General features: G+C 34.3%; 1 protein-coding gene across 1 annotated transcript in view; it reads right to left on the minus strand.

Moving 5' to 3' along the window:
• Nucleotides 1–5,714: 5,714 nt before the first annotated feature.
• LOC110093787 (laccase-11) overlaps nucleotides 5,715–14,920 on the minus strand; it is a 10,756-nt gene continuing 1,550 nt past the window's right edge. The window contains exons 2-8 of the mRNA XM_028695571.1: nucleotides 9,809–10,026; nucleotides 9,575–9,745; nucleotides 8,056–8,207; nucleotides 7,736–7,980; nucleotides 7,053–7,181; nucleotides 6,072–6,983; nucleotides 5,715–5,958 (exon numbers count right to left, since the gene is read on the minus strand). Of these exons, the coding sequence (XP_028551404.1) occupies nucleotides 5,828–5,958; nucleotides 6,072–6,983; nucleotides 7,053–7,181; nucleotides 7,736–7,980; nucleotides 8,056–8,207; nucleotides 9,575–9,745; nucleotides 9,809–10,026 (1,958 nt within the window). The 3' untranslated portion in view covers nucleotides 5,715–5,827. The remainder of the gene's footprint in view (nucleotides 5,959–6,071; nucleotides 6,984–7,052; nucleotides 7,182–7,735; nucleotides 7,981–8,055; nucleotides 8,208–9,574; nucleotides 9,746–9,808; nucleotides 10,027–14,920) is intronic.

Genomic DNA, 14,920 nt, shown 5'->3' on the forward strand with positions numbered 1-14,920 from the left:
AATACCATTGTCAGAGACAAGAGGCTGGATATCTTCATTGTCTGCCATCTTCTATAACTGAATGAAAATATCATATATGTCAATCAAAATACAACAATACAACTTGCACTGATGCCGCATCAGGATATTGATGAAAATATGTAATGCAATAGAAGCATAAACTAACTGAAGTTTTGTTTGGGATGACTTTTTTACTCCTTTTAAAAGCAAATTTTCAGCACAAAAATTTTTTATCTAAAATTTTTTTTACTAAAAAAACTACTTTATAAAGCATTAAGGAAGCCGCCCCAAACAAATAATATATATATTCAAATATGAAAATATATAAAAATATCTAAAATATTATATATAACCACATTCATAAAACAAAATAATACATAATAACAAATATGACAATCATGATGATAAAATCAATAACAATTCATAAAGCCTAAATATATCACATGGAATAGTCTCATTACTTGAAAATCAAACAAGGGTTCTTTGAAGCTAAAAGTAATAATATTGGTTGACACTTGATATGTAAGTATTTAGTTGGTTCAGATCTGATGCGCACCATTTTTTAAGTCAACTCTCCTGATCAAGTCTTGAAAATATAGTTGAATTGATTTCAAATAAAATAAGCTTTCGTCCTTGAATCCAAATACAACTTCCAATTCCCTGCACCGCCAGATTACCTTCCAATTTTCTATTTCAATAGCTCCTTCCACATTCTTCACAACGCTCGCCACCGTAATGTTCGTTATATGGACGATGAGCGAATGGAAGCAGAGGGAGGTCCAGCACCAGTTCCAGCACCATGACCTGTCCACCAGTAGTTTCAGTATGATATGTTAGTTCAGAGGTTTGATCAGTGGGAAACTCAGTTTGACACCTACATAGCAAAGCAACAACAACAACATGACAATGATATGGCTCGCTTTGATAACTACGTAGCACAGTAGCAGCAACAGCACGATAATGACATAGCTTAGTTTGGGGAGCAATTTGCTTCAATCCACTGATTCATCCAACCACCACCACTACCTCCACCTAATCAGGATCCTTCATACTTTTAGTTTGTTTGTATTTTTATCCTTTTGCCTATATTATTTTTACTTTTGTGTTTTATGATGTATGTGTTTCTCTTTAGTGTTTTTATTTTAGCAGTTTCCTCCTTTTTTGATGTCAAGAGAGGGAGTAATTTGTTGTTGGTAGGTTGTACTTTGTGTTTGGAATAATTAATCTTTTCTTTTTCTTAATTGTCTGTGTGCTCTTTACTTCTACATTGTTTTTCTTATACAAATAAAAAAATCCCTATTTTTGAAAGATTCACTTAGCAAGGGGGAGTTTAGGAAATATCAAAAATATTTGATATTATTTACCAACAATGTTTGTTTCATCAAAAAGAGTGAAGAGTCTGTATTTTTAATTCTTATGTAATTCTATCTTTCTTGAGTCAAATCATATATTTGTTGGACACTAAGCTTGATAACCATGCACACACACACTCAAGGAAGTGAGTTACTGACAATATAAGAAGTTAGATTTTCTGAATTAATCATATTGTATGATCCATATTGTACTGTATGATCACCTAAATAGAAAATGATTAAAACAGCTAATTGTGATAATTAATGCAAGATGAACTAATCGTACTATACAATGTATATAACATATAAGATAATCAGGATTCCAATCGTCAATCATAATTTAGGTAATATTTTGAAAGTCAAATTTTATACTCATCATATTGGATGATAGGGATTATATTGTACGATGTAATTAAATCTTGTCTAAATTAATCATATGATTAAGGAACGAATTTGGATTAATCGATCCAGATATATTGTACAGGACAATTTGACCAATCATATTGTACGACTCGATTCTTACATGGGATGATATTAAATCATTACCAATCGCACTTGACAATAATACAAGTTATTTGAACTAATCATAATAGACGATCAGCACAATTCCTTGAACTGATAATACAGTACCTTGCTCTTCATACAGTACTAATAAGAGTACTTTGAATGAATCATACTATACTAATCTGGATCATATTGTATGATCCTAGATCATCAGAATTGAATTTAGAGCTTTTTATGAGACATTATATTTAATCTCTCTCATTAAATTTTTTTAAAGTCTTTGGATGCTGAGTGTTCTTGAGAGGGAACTTAGAGAAGAAGTTATAGGAGAGCTTTAGGAAGAAGTGGGAGAGCTTGTATGCGAGGGAGAAGAAGTATGAGGGGATCACATCATTGCTCCAAGCAAGTGTCTTGCCTTGTTCCTCCAAGTGTTTGTCTAGGTTTCTTGGGTGGCTCTAGGGAGAAATTCTTCAGCTCAAGGAAGTGGTTATCTGCCATCACCAGGAGGGTGAGAAAGGATTTTAAGGTACTCTACGTTCTCGAGGAGGGAGAAAAAGATTGAAGGTCTTCTATCATCTCCTGGAGGGTGAAAAAGCTTCCTGCTCTCCACTACACTGGGTTTAGTGGAAGGAATTTGTGTAAGGATTTCTACGCCTTGCTATGGGAAAAAATGAGAGACACTATAGTGATAGTACAATACTTGGAGTGGAGGACTCCGGGTAGTGGACATAGGTCATTGTTTGACCGAACCATTTTTAAATCTCTGGTGTGTTTTCTTTTTTTAGCATTTTACTTTTTGAACCTTAATTTTGTTATAACAACTTGGTAAAAATCGTACTCAATGCTTAGCTCTACTGATTAAAATTTCATCATTGTTATTTTCATGTTTTGATAAATTCATCTTGCTTTCACACTATATGATAATTCCTACTTATTTTTTCAAATATTAAAAAAATCCAAAAATATAGTCTTTATTTTTTAAAATTAAGCAATTAATTTTTAAATTCACAAATTCACCACCCTCTTGGTATGCCTAGGGACAAGTTCACTTAGGCTTAACATCCTTATTGAACTTTCAGACTGGAGTTGATGGAGATGATGCTCCTAGAGTGTCTTTCCTAGCATTATTGTAGATGATATAAAAGAAGGGAGGGATCTGCATAACCATTAACAAAGCCATAATCAATTAGATAAGAAGAAAAGGTAACAGATCATTGTCGAAGAGCTTGTTTAAGACCGTATATTACTTTCTGAAGCCGACATACATGATTTGGAAATTGTTTATCTACAAAACCAGGCGGCTATTTCATATAAGTAGTTTCTTGATGTTAACCATGTAAAAATGCATTGGATACATCTAGTTGTAATATAGTCCAATTATAGGAAACAACAATATTAAGTAGAATGCGAATTGTAAGAAATTTTGCAACAAGACTGAAGGTATCATGAAAATTCAAGTCAAATTCTTGATTAAATCCCTGAGCCACTAAATAAGCTTTATGTCGAGCAAGAGAACCATCCAAATTTAGTGTGGTTTTGAAATTCCATTTGCAACCTAATACATTTTGAGTGGATGATGGTGGTACCAAAATCCATGTTCCTTGTTTTTGTAAGGCTTCAAATTTAGTGCTCATAGCCTCACGCCAAATTGGAGATTTGACAGCTTGAGTGTAGGTAGGAGTGATGGTCGTGAGAGAGTGGTACAGATCAAGGATTTGCTTAGGTTTCAGAGAACCAGTTTGTAGCCGTGTGACCATCAGATGCTTGGAGGAGCATGCTTGATGTTGGGGAAGGGAAGGTGGCGATGAAGCATCAGATATTAGAAGGTCTGTTTGGAGGTTGGTAAGTGAATTTGTAGAAGGTGTGGAAAAAAGAAGGATTTGTAAGAATATCTGGAGATAATGTGGGTGATATTTGGGACGGTTGAGGTGATATGGGAGGAATAGTAGATGCAAGAACAAGAATAGAGGATGGAATGTGTAGGGGACGAGACGGAGGAGCAACTGTAGGGATGGTAGTATGAAAAGAAAAAAATTGATTCATGGAATGTAACATGCCTTGAATAGAAATGTCCAGTAGGAATGTGAAGGCATTTATATCCTTTGGCTTGAGAGGCATAATCAAGAAAGACACATGGTAGAGATCGAGGAGCTAATTTGTGTGATAATTTAGTTGGTAGCCAGGGATAACACAAGCAACTAAATGTGTGTAAATGAGAATATGATGGGGTGAGATTATATAAACATTCATAGGAAGATTTGTTTGAAGAATTGGTGTAGGTAAATAATTAATGAGGTAGACTGCTATCATGAGAGTATCAAACCACCATTTTGGGTGTACATTGGCATGAAAAAAATTTGAACATTTGAGATTTCCAAATTGGATAATTTTCGGTGAAAGATGCACATTGACCAAGGTTCGAACAGTGGACATAAAGAACATAAGTTTAGGTGGTATTGTAAAATCACCATTGGTGCTGAGAGTATGAAGAATAACATAGGAAGAAGACGAATCGACCATTGAAGAAGGTAGGTAAGAAAAATACTTATTCTGAGTGCTATGATACCATGTTGAGACCTGCAATTATTGGAACTATCAAGAAAAATAGAGAAATCAAAGATAGGCTAACCAATGGAGAAGAAAGGTTTTTCCATACTATCATTTGTTGCTACAGTTCATCCTTTATAAAGTAAAGATGGGTTAGTAATTAATGGATAGGATTACACAACAGAAATCAAGTGGTGAATAAAATCTGACAAAGCTGTGCAAAACGATTGTTGTAGCAGAGGAAATGGATAGGCTCGCCAACTTATCTTTAAATAAGAGTTGTTATCAGTTGCTCTTATCAGTAAACATACCGACATAATGCTAAATGTCCAAGTTTGCTCGCCTGTTTATTTGAAAAGTCTTTCTGTCAGTCTTGCTTAACAGTCATCTGATTTGCTGCACCTCGAAATCCTGGGTGTGATGCCAATCAATAATAAACATAGAAATTTTAAATAAATCTTGATTTTAACAATAATACCTTGTTAGAAATTGAGTTCAATTGTTAAATTATATTTATATAGCAACACAAATCAAACAATAATATTCTCTATTATTATCATTTCATACAATAAAAGGAACATTATTTAATGAATATAGTGTTTTTTTTTCCTTAGTTATTCCGCTTTAAAATATAGTTTAAATTTGATGAATCAATTATTATTGTGATTTCTTCTCAAAATGATAAATTTATACTAACTCAACTTTAGGGGTGTCAATTTTGGGTCACGGGTCGGGTTCGGGTCAAATCCGAAATTGACCCGGAACTATTCGGGTCAATCCGAACCTACCCGTTTTTTACAAATGGTTGATTTTTTGGACCCGAACCCAACCCGCTTCAGGTTCGAGTCAACCGATATGACCCGAATGACCCGGAGTCGTGAAAAAAATTGCTAATTTTTGGGTAAAAACGAGTCAATCTCTTTTTTCAGGTAAAAATGGATCTAAAAAGCTAGGGTCAATCTTAGGTTTCCGTGTTAAAACATGTCAATTTTGGGTCAAAGGGTCAAACTGAACCCGACCCAATTTTTGAAACGGGTCGAATTGTTGAACCAAAACCCGACCTATTTTGGGTCCAGGTTGATCCTAACTCAAAATTTTCATGTTGGATTTGAATCTAATTTTAAGATCGTGTCAAATATTGACAACCCTACTCAATTTAGTAAATAGCCGATGCATGAGCTTTTGGCACGACAGAAATAATTGATATCATTCACTTGAAACATTACATGAACCTCCATCCAAAACGAGAAGGGTAAGAGAGAAATACATTAACGCAATGCAAAGGTATGTAGCCCAGTACTGTTTTGGGCTGCTTATTCACACAGAAGCTTCTCCTTTCAAAGCCTCAAACAAATCTCAGCTGTACAAAACAATTAGTGGAAAAAAAAAAAAAAAACTGAAGCGCTCAACTTTGCTGAAGAAGATTAGCATGGCGGTAAATCCTTAGGTGGTGGTAATATAGATTCTTCCGGGCCGTTACCGTTCTCCACCACAAAAGCCATCTTCAGACCCCACATTGTGTGAAGCTCCAGATGGCAATGCATGAACCACACCCCTGCAACAAGTGATCAATCCATTAATAAAAAACTATACATGTTAGCTCATAACTTACAACAACGCAAGCATGCCCAGCTGGTGGCAATGCGGTTACTTAGGCCAATTGATCACCTGGATTATCTGCTCTGAACCTAATGGCCGTCCACCCGCCCGTCGGCACTCCAACGGTATTCCTCTCCGGCGGATCCACCAAGTTAAACTTCGCCGGATCGTTCGCAGGATCAAAATTCCCAATTCCCCTGCCCACCACGAAGAAATTGTAGCCATGAAGGTGAAAAGGATGGGACTCGACAGTCAGAAGGTTGGTGTCCTGAAGCACCAGCTCCACGGTGGAGTTAAACGCCAACCTGCTCAGTCTCGTGCCCAGCAACGTCCCAAGGTTCGCAGTCAGCGGCGCTCCGGTGTAATTAAACGCCGTTGGTGGCCTATCCGGAAAATCGAGCCGGAAAACCCCACTCAAATTGAAGTAATGCGCCTGAAGCAACCCCACCTTCGGCATTATAAAACTGATATTATTCAGCGAAGCCGCGAGCCGCGTCCCGTTCAAGCAGCTTTGGCAGGGGTTACTGCCGAGCCCGATGGTGTAAAACAGGTGGCGATCAACTTCCAGCGGCACGTTTCCTGAGTTCAAGCTGCGCAGCTTTGCGTTGTACGCGTCAGCAAAGGCGGAGTCGTTGGGGGCGGGGAGGAAAGGGAGGAGCGGCGTGATGGTGGTTGGAATGCCTTTGTATTGTAGAATGGCGGTAGCCGTTTTGTTGTCGACGGGGATTGGGGCGTCGTTGAAGGGTTGGGTGGCCATGAAATACCGGCCGGGGGAGCGGTCTGCGCGTACGAGGACGTTGGTGGTTTGGCCGGGAGCGATGAGGAGGGAGCCTGTGGTGAATGGCTTGATGTAGGTGGCGTCTATTTCGACGACGGTCATGTCATGGCCGGCAATTGCGAAAAAGAGCTCGTCGTTGAGCGCGGCGTTGATGATGCGGAGTAAGTAGGTCTTTCCCCATTGTACCTCGATGGCGTAGGTGTCTGATCAGGTTGTGAGCGTGAGAAGTTAATAGAGATTAGAAGCAGAGAAGATGAGAGGATGGAGGTTACATTTCTCGGAGCAGGGGAATAGAGGGCCAGGCTTGCCGTTGATGGTGTGTGCGTCGGACATGCGGGGAGGCAGGCCGAGTTTGTTGCCCTGCTTGACGATCTCTTCTACGTCAGAGTTCCACCACTCTCCTGCATTCAGGAGTCCAACGATTAAATTTCATTTGGCGATACTCAGCCGTATTTTATTAATAGCACATGCCATAATTAAAAAGATTAATAAAAATGTATCAAATTTAAAATTTTTATGTAATCTAGAGTCTAGACGTCTACAATATGGCCATCTAATAAACTTTATCACATGTGTAATATTATTCTCAATTAGGACATAGTTATATGTGTGACCAGAAGACATTCATAGGTGAATTAGAATGTGCCGCGTCATTTTTTTGCTATGCAATAGTAGTGTGGACATTTATGTATCGGATGATGTGGCGCATCCTGATTCGCCTCTGGACCATCGGATGATCGTAAAAAAACAATTTCTCACGTATAAGGCCCACGCATCACCCTTTGATAGGTGTGTTATAAACAATACAAGTGCTTTTGTTGTATACATTTAGATAAACACAGTTTTAATACATATAAAAATTATATAATTTGAAAAACAAAACTACATATATAAGATTCATTTGATTTTTTGAAGTTAAGAAAATACATTTTTAACATTATATATAATGACGCACCTAGAATTAATTCAGCTTCTTGGGCTGGCTGTGGGAAGGGAAATGAAGCACCTTTGCTGGGCAAGATGACCAGGGCGCCATAGACAGTCGCCCTTAGCCATAAAATGTGAGCGTGCCACCATAATGTGCCACGTTGTCCTGTGATATTAAAGTCGTACGTGTACGAATTGCCACTCTGAATTGGACACTGTGTGATATATGCTGGCCCATCGGCCCATCCATTCCTGAACTGCTTAAGCCCATGCCTATATCATTTAATTAAATTTTGATAAATACAATATTAGTTAATTAATTAGCAGCTCATTGCATGAGGTATATACCAATGGATGGACATGTTGTATTGCGCATGGTTGGTGACATTGATGACCACGTGGTCACCTTCTCGAGCGTAGATTGTTGGCCCTGGGTATCTTCCATTCACGGTCACGATGGGTTTTGCATGGCACAGTCTGCTCACATTCTTCACCACAATCTGCTCGTAAGAAAATGAAAAAAATTTAGCTGAAGATGATATATGTTTTTGGGTAATTCAAAACATATTCACCAGCTTACAATAAAATGTTAGGATTATTTAATCTATCATTTGGACAAAATTAAAATATAAAAAGAAGGCTGACATGCAGCCCACCATAACATATTCGTTGGGAGTAGGGTGTCAATATTTGACACGACGCAAAAATCCGATTCGAATCCGACCCAAAAGTTTCGGGTTAGGGTTAACCTATACCTGAAATGGGTCGGTTTGGGTTCAGAAAATCGACCCGTTTCAAAAACTGGGTCGGATTCAGGTTGACCAAGTAACCTGAAATTGACCCGTTTTGACCTGAAAAACCATTTTGACCCAAAAGCCCGATATTGACCCGTTTTGACCCAACAATCAGAGATTGACCTATTTTTTGACCCGAAAATCAACAACTTTTTATCGGTCCCGGGTCCTTCGGGTTGTGTCGGGTTGACTCGGACCCAAAGAGGGTCGAGTTCGGGTTCTAAAAATTGACTCATTTGCAAAAATGGGTCGAGTTCGGGTTGACCCGAATAGTTACGGGTCAGCTCCATATTCGACCCAAACCCGACCCATAACCCGAAATTAACACCCCTAGTTTGGAGCTTAGGCTTCTAATCAAAAGATTTTGTTAGGTATGTGTAAGTTGCAATTAATCCGAGATTGACCCGTTTTGACCCAAAAATTAGAGATTGACCTGTTTTTTGACCCAAAAATCAGCATTTTTTTGTCGGCCCCGGGTCATTCGGATCGTGTTGGGTTGACCCGGACCAAAGAGGGTCGAGTTCGGGTTTGAAAAATTGTCCTATTTGCAAAAATGGGTTGAGTTTGGATTGACCCGAATAGTACCAAGTCAATTCCAGGTCACGACCCATAACCTGAAATTGACACCCATAGTTTGGAGCTTAGGCTTCTAGGTAGTCAAAAGATTTTGTTAGGTATGTGTAAGTTGCAATTAATTAACGCTCCATTTGGAACAATTTTTTTGTTGCGGCCTAAAACAGTTTAATTTCTACAATAAAATTTTTTAAAATTAATTTTTTTTTATTATAATGTGGCTTATAAAAACAGTAAGAAAGCTATTACAAACGAAACCTACATTTGCATAAAAATATTGACTCAAAAATTTCATAGAACAATTTATTAACTCCATTTGAAATTCAAACAATTCATTTCATAGAAAAACATTGATGATGGCAATGAACAGTACTCTTTCAATACATAATTATGTGTAACAAATCAGTTGTTTTGTAATTCAAAGAGGTAATGTTGTATCATCAGCTAAATTTATCTAAGTAATTTGTGTTTCAACTATAGGATAATATCTAGTTACTCACATCGAACTGGTATCTCTTCAGGGCTGCTTCGGTGGTGAATGGAAATGATGAAAGGAATGCAAGAAAGCAGGTGAAGAAGAGGCTGAGAACTGATAAATGGAACCTCTGGCTGCAGCCTGGTGAAGCCATAGCAATCTCGAAAGCTGGTTGATGAGCAGCACAATTGGCTGGCTATATGGTCATTGCGATGGAAGCTGAAAGCCTGAGGCTTGTTTATATAGCATAGATGTTTACAGGCTTCTGATTTCCTTGCAGATCGAGAATGCCAGCATTCGACTTCAGATCTTGGGGATTGTAGGTGGAAATGATGCTTTGAAGCGAATGACGATGGAGACCATCAGGAATGTGAAAACGCCAAGAATTTGTTAATGATGGTTGTAGTAGATCTTTGATGTTGAGGACTCCATTAATGGGAGAGAATAAATGACTAACAAATGCAATTGAAGCTTTGTCTTTAAGCATAAGGAACTGCTCTTGGATTTAGCTGGAAAACGTTATTTTCTTCCGCCAAATTTTATAAAGAAGCATGATTATAATCAAAATTAGTAAAGGAGCATCAATAAATAAAAATTTAATAGGAACAAATACGATATATTCAATATTCTAAAATACGCTAAATAATTTGATGCAATAAAAAAACGCCATTTAGCCGTATTCTACTCACAGATAGAGAGAGACAAATGAGAGATGGAGAGAAATATTAAAGTTAACAGCGGAGAGTGGTGATAGAGAGATGTGGCAGCGGAGGAGAGAGAGAGGATAATCAAATACTTAAATTAATATTTTAACTATTTTTAAATATTCATATAGTTAAAAAAATACAATATTCAGTATTTATTATTAAAATACATATATTTAATAATTTAAACTAAATATATATATATTTTTATAAGTTTTAATTAAACATAATAATTTAAAACTTTATTTAATTTATATTATATTTATTTTAAAAACCTAAAAACTATTATATATTTAATAAAATTAAAGCTAATTAGAAATTTATATTGAATAATAATAATAATAATAATTTAATACAATTATCTATGAATAAACAATATAATACTTTATTCAATATTTTAGTTTTTCATCATCTACTTAAAAATATGTATTTTAAAAAATCGATGTTTAATATGTTTTTCTTAATAATTTAAAAAATCAAAATAATTTTAACTTCTTAGAATATTTTAAAAATAACTTTCAATCTATCTGTTAACATATTAATTGGATGACAAAATAATTTTACGAGTATAAATAACTTAATATTCAATATTTAAACATAAAATAGCATTATAATATATCATAATATATATATATATATATAATAGAATAATTTATTAAATAATAAAATTTTCAGTAATTTAAATATCTAAAATAAATTAAAAAATGAGTTGAATAAATAAGATATTTACAAAATTAGTTTAAATAATAGTTAATATCTTAAAATATAAAATATTAATATAAATACTTAAAAATTATTTATCTCTCTCTCTGCTATTAACTCACTCCCTTCCAATCTCTCTCTCCCCGCTGTCAACACTCATCTCTCTCCCTTCTCTCTCTACGTCAAATTAAATGGCGTATTCTCACTCCACCAAATTTTTTGTTGCATTTTAGAATACATCATTTAATTTAGCATATTTGCTCATATTTAAATTTTTATTAATCGATGTTCTTTTAACTAATTTTAATTATTATTATGCTTCTTTATAAAATTTAGCGGACCTAAAAAGACTTGGTTAGAAAACATTTGGAATGCCTTTCTTTATTAGATTTAAACAATAATTTGACTTTTAATATGACACAATTGAGAAAAAAGATTCATGTAGCCGATCTCACGTAGTGGGATAGAGACTTGATGTTGTTTTTGTTGTTGTTGTTGTTTCTTCTGTGACGTTTTTGAGTTTAAGGGACCAAAGTTGTACAAGATGTCCCTACTTGTTTGCATTTTTTTTATTATTTTGTAAATTTATAATTGATCTGTCATTTATGGGGAAAAAAAATCTTCTATAATGTTTCTTGGATTAAACTGTGAAAGTGGAGGTGGAATTTAAGCTTGCATGACATTTATTTTGGTCAAATGTGTAAAAAAAAATTGTTAGAAAAGACAATTTTGAAAATGCTAAATAATAAGATTTGGGGTTTCGGATTTATTGTGAAAAACAATTGCTAGAAAGTCACATTCTAATATATAGCATTGTTTGGGATAACTTTTTATTACTTATTAAAATAATTTTTTATTAAAACTTTTTAAATTAAAAATTCTTTACTAAAAAAACTATTCTAAAGGCATCTCCAACCAAAAACCTCATTTTCTACTCCAAAACACAGTAACATGTCAAAATACAATAATTCATCTCAAATCGAATTCTATTTCATAACAAAAAAATAAAAAAAATATTGATATATTCTTTCTCCAACAAAAAAATGATGTTTGTGAACAGTACGACGTCAATATTTACATCGCACTGTTTACCTCACAAAAATGCTGTTGAATCTTGTTTTCGGTTGGAGCTTGCGGCGGACGGCAAATGCTCGTTTAGCTGGAGATGACCTAAATCCCATCATAATAGATTTAATATTGTTGGATTTGTGCTAGGATTAATTCAGCATATAATATCAAAGAGATGCACTGCTCTTAGAATAAATTAGATGTCGATGGAACCTAACATAACGAGATTTGCATTTGGACATCCAAATGCAATTTTTATTCTTGCGGTGGATGAGGATTCAACTTAGAAGATCAGCCATCATTGTTTGGATAATTTTTTTTTACTAAGAATGAGGTCTTGGATTGCCCCACAACCAATAAGGGAAAAAATATATAAATCTGATGTCCTCGTCAAATTCATGTCATGATAGGCTTTAAATCGCTATATTTGTTTTCAGACGATCGAGTACAATATAGATCATTTATGTATTATATTTATCTCAAAATAAATTCAAAAACTTTAAGGGTCTTTTGGGGGAGAAATTATTTTGTGCGGAGGCCGGAAGCAGCTTTACATCCGGAGGCGAATCAAGCGAAACCATGTCAGCAGTACCAAGCCGTGGTACCGAGCGTCTCCTAGCCTCTGTACCGAGCAAAGGAATGACGTGATGCATTCTGATTAGTCTCCGGACGGTGTTCGACGTCCGCACAGAATAATTAATCCTTTTGGGGATAGCTTTCTCAATGTTTTGCTGTTTAGAAAATAATCATAATTTCATTTGACTATTACTTTCTTATTGTTTCTCACTATTTTTCATAAATTTATATGGTGAAAAGTTATTTTTTATAACCAGAGAGTTAAATTGTTTCCCTATAGTAACTTCCATACTAATTTTATAAAAAGCTATAACTGACTCAAATAGAATCTAAAACTACTCATATTGATTATTTTTTTTTATCAAATTGCCACAAATGTTTTCTTATAACAAGCCCATAATAGTCTGATTTTATTTTATTTTTTCAGAAAAAAATATTAGAAATGATATTTGCTTATTATATTTAAAAGAGAATTTGACTTTTAACTAGGCATAAATGGAGAAAAAAAAAAGATTAATATAGCCGACCCTATGTAGTTAGATAAAGATTCGATCTTGTTGTTCTTACCAGACAAATAATAAATGTGATTAATCATGACCCAATTGCTTTCCACACAATTTTCTTTCTGCATGCATGCAACATTATGTTATCCCCATGACTTTTCATTGAAAAAAATAGACAAGGATATGAAATTTAAATTTTTAAAAAATATAAATTAAATAATATTTGAATAAAAAAAAATCAATGAATTCAAACAATATTCCTTAAAAGATTTTAAATATTTCCAAACTTTAAGTAAGTTTATGCATATCAGAGTATTTGGAAAGCCCCTTTTTGGGTCTCTTAGCCATAAGCTCAGCCAAGTTGCACTTATATAATTGTTTTTATAATTATGATTAAGGTTTAGAGATCTCATTAAAAAAAGTAGTTAAGCCCCATAAGTTGTACTTATAACATTACTGAGAGCATCTCCAATCGACTCATTTACAGCTTCCACGAGCATTCACCCAAACAACAAATAGAAACACATTTTTATATTTTAATGTATCTCAATTACGTACAGTACGAAGCCAATATTACCGTCACATTTTTCGCAAATATAATTTTTTGCTTTTGTGTTTACAACAAAAATTATAAAAGTATATAAACATAATTTTCTTTTTTTTTTTGTTAGAAATAAAGTTAAGTTGGGGATAAATTACTATTTATATGATCTTTATTATATTTTGAAGTGAAAAATAAATATTTTAATTGGAGAAGCCCTAATGCTCATAAAATTTTGAAAATATTTAACTTTTAATGAAGTAGACAGTGAGACTTAAATGAGTACCACATTACCCGACAATACAATAGTTAGGCAGTTGAAGAGTTATTAATTTCGGGTTGACGAAGTCAACATGATCTCGTCATATAAGTCCACCAATAATTTAACATCACAAGCATTTAAAACTTCTTGAAATAATTTTATGTATGGACTAAATAAAAAAATATGTAAGTGTATGTAAGTGTTGTACGCCTTAAAATTTATGATGATAGAAATAATTTAATATTTTAGGGTTATATAAAGTAATACGTAGGAGAAAAAAAAAAATTAGAAGGAAAAAAGAAGGGCGATTATCTAATTAAAATAGTTTCATTAATGTGTGTTAAGAGTAACGTCCTCATAATATATATTTATTCTAATTTCTTAGGTTAGTGGATTCCTTAAAATGCAGATTTCTAAATTCAAAAATAATATCATTCATCAAGTCTATGCTAAAAAAATTTTAGTGTTGTCTTTTCTTTAATCTTTTTCCCACGAGGGGCGGATCCAGGTTCTTTTTTTAGGGTGGGCAGAAAAATTTTTTTTTGGTAGGGGATGGACAAAGATGAATAGGATTGATAAAATTGGGGCAAAAAATTTTTTTGAGAGGGGGCAAAATACCCAAAATACTCAAAATATATCAAAAAAATACCCTCTAAAATTTTAATTTTTTTTTTTGAGGGTGGGCATTTGCCCCCCCCCCCCCTCACTACCATGGGGATCCGCCCATGCTTCTCGCATCAAAAAATAATAATAATAATTAATAAAATTGTAACTTCTATTTATAATTTTCTCTTTTCTTTCATCTCTACATTTTTTTTATTTTTTTATTTTTTTTGTTCGAACTATAATATATATATATATATATATTTAAAGAAACATATATTAATAATAATAAAAAACGGTTACAATAAGAAAGAGCACGGAAATAAAAAGAAAATTACAAAGAAACCGCGGGCTCAGTTAGTGGTTGAGGCTTCCAGCACCACCACACTCCACCAGGACCGTCCAAAAAGTG

The sequence above is a fragment of the Dendrobium catenatum genome, unplaced genomic scaffold (genome assembly GCF_001605985.2).
Source record: "Dendrobium catenatum unplaced genomic scaffold, ASM160598v2 fragScaff_scaffold_659, whole genome shotgun sequence".
NCBI lineage: Eukaryota > Viridiplantae > Streptophyta > Magnoliopsida > Asparagales > Orchidaceae > Dendrobium > Dendrobium catenatum.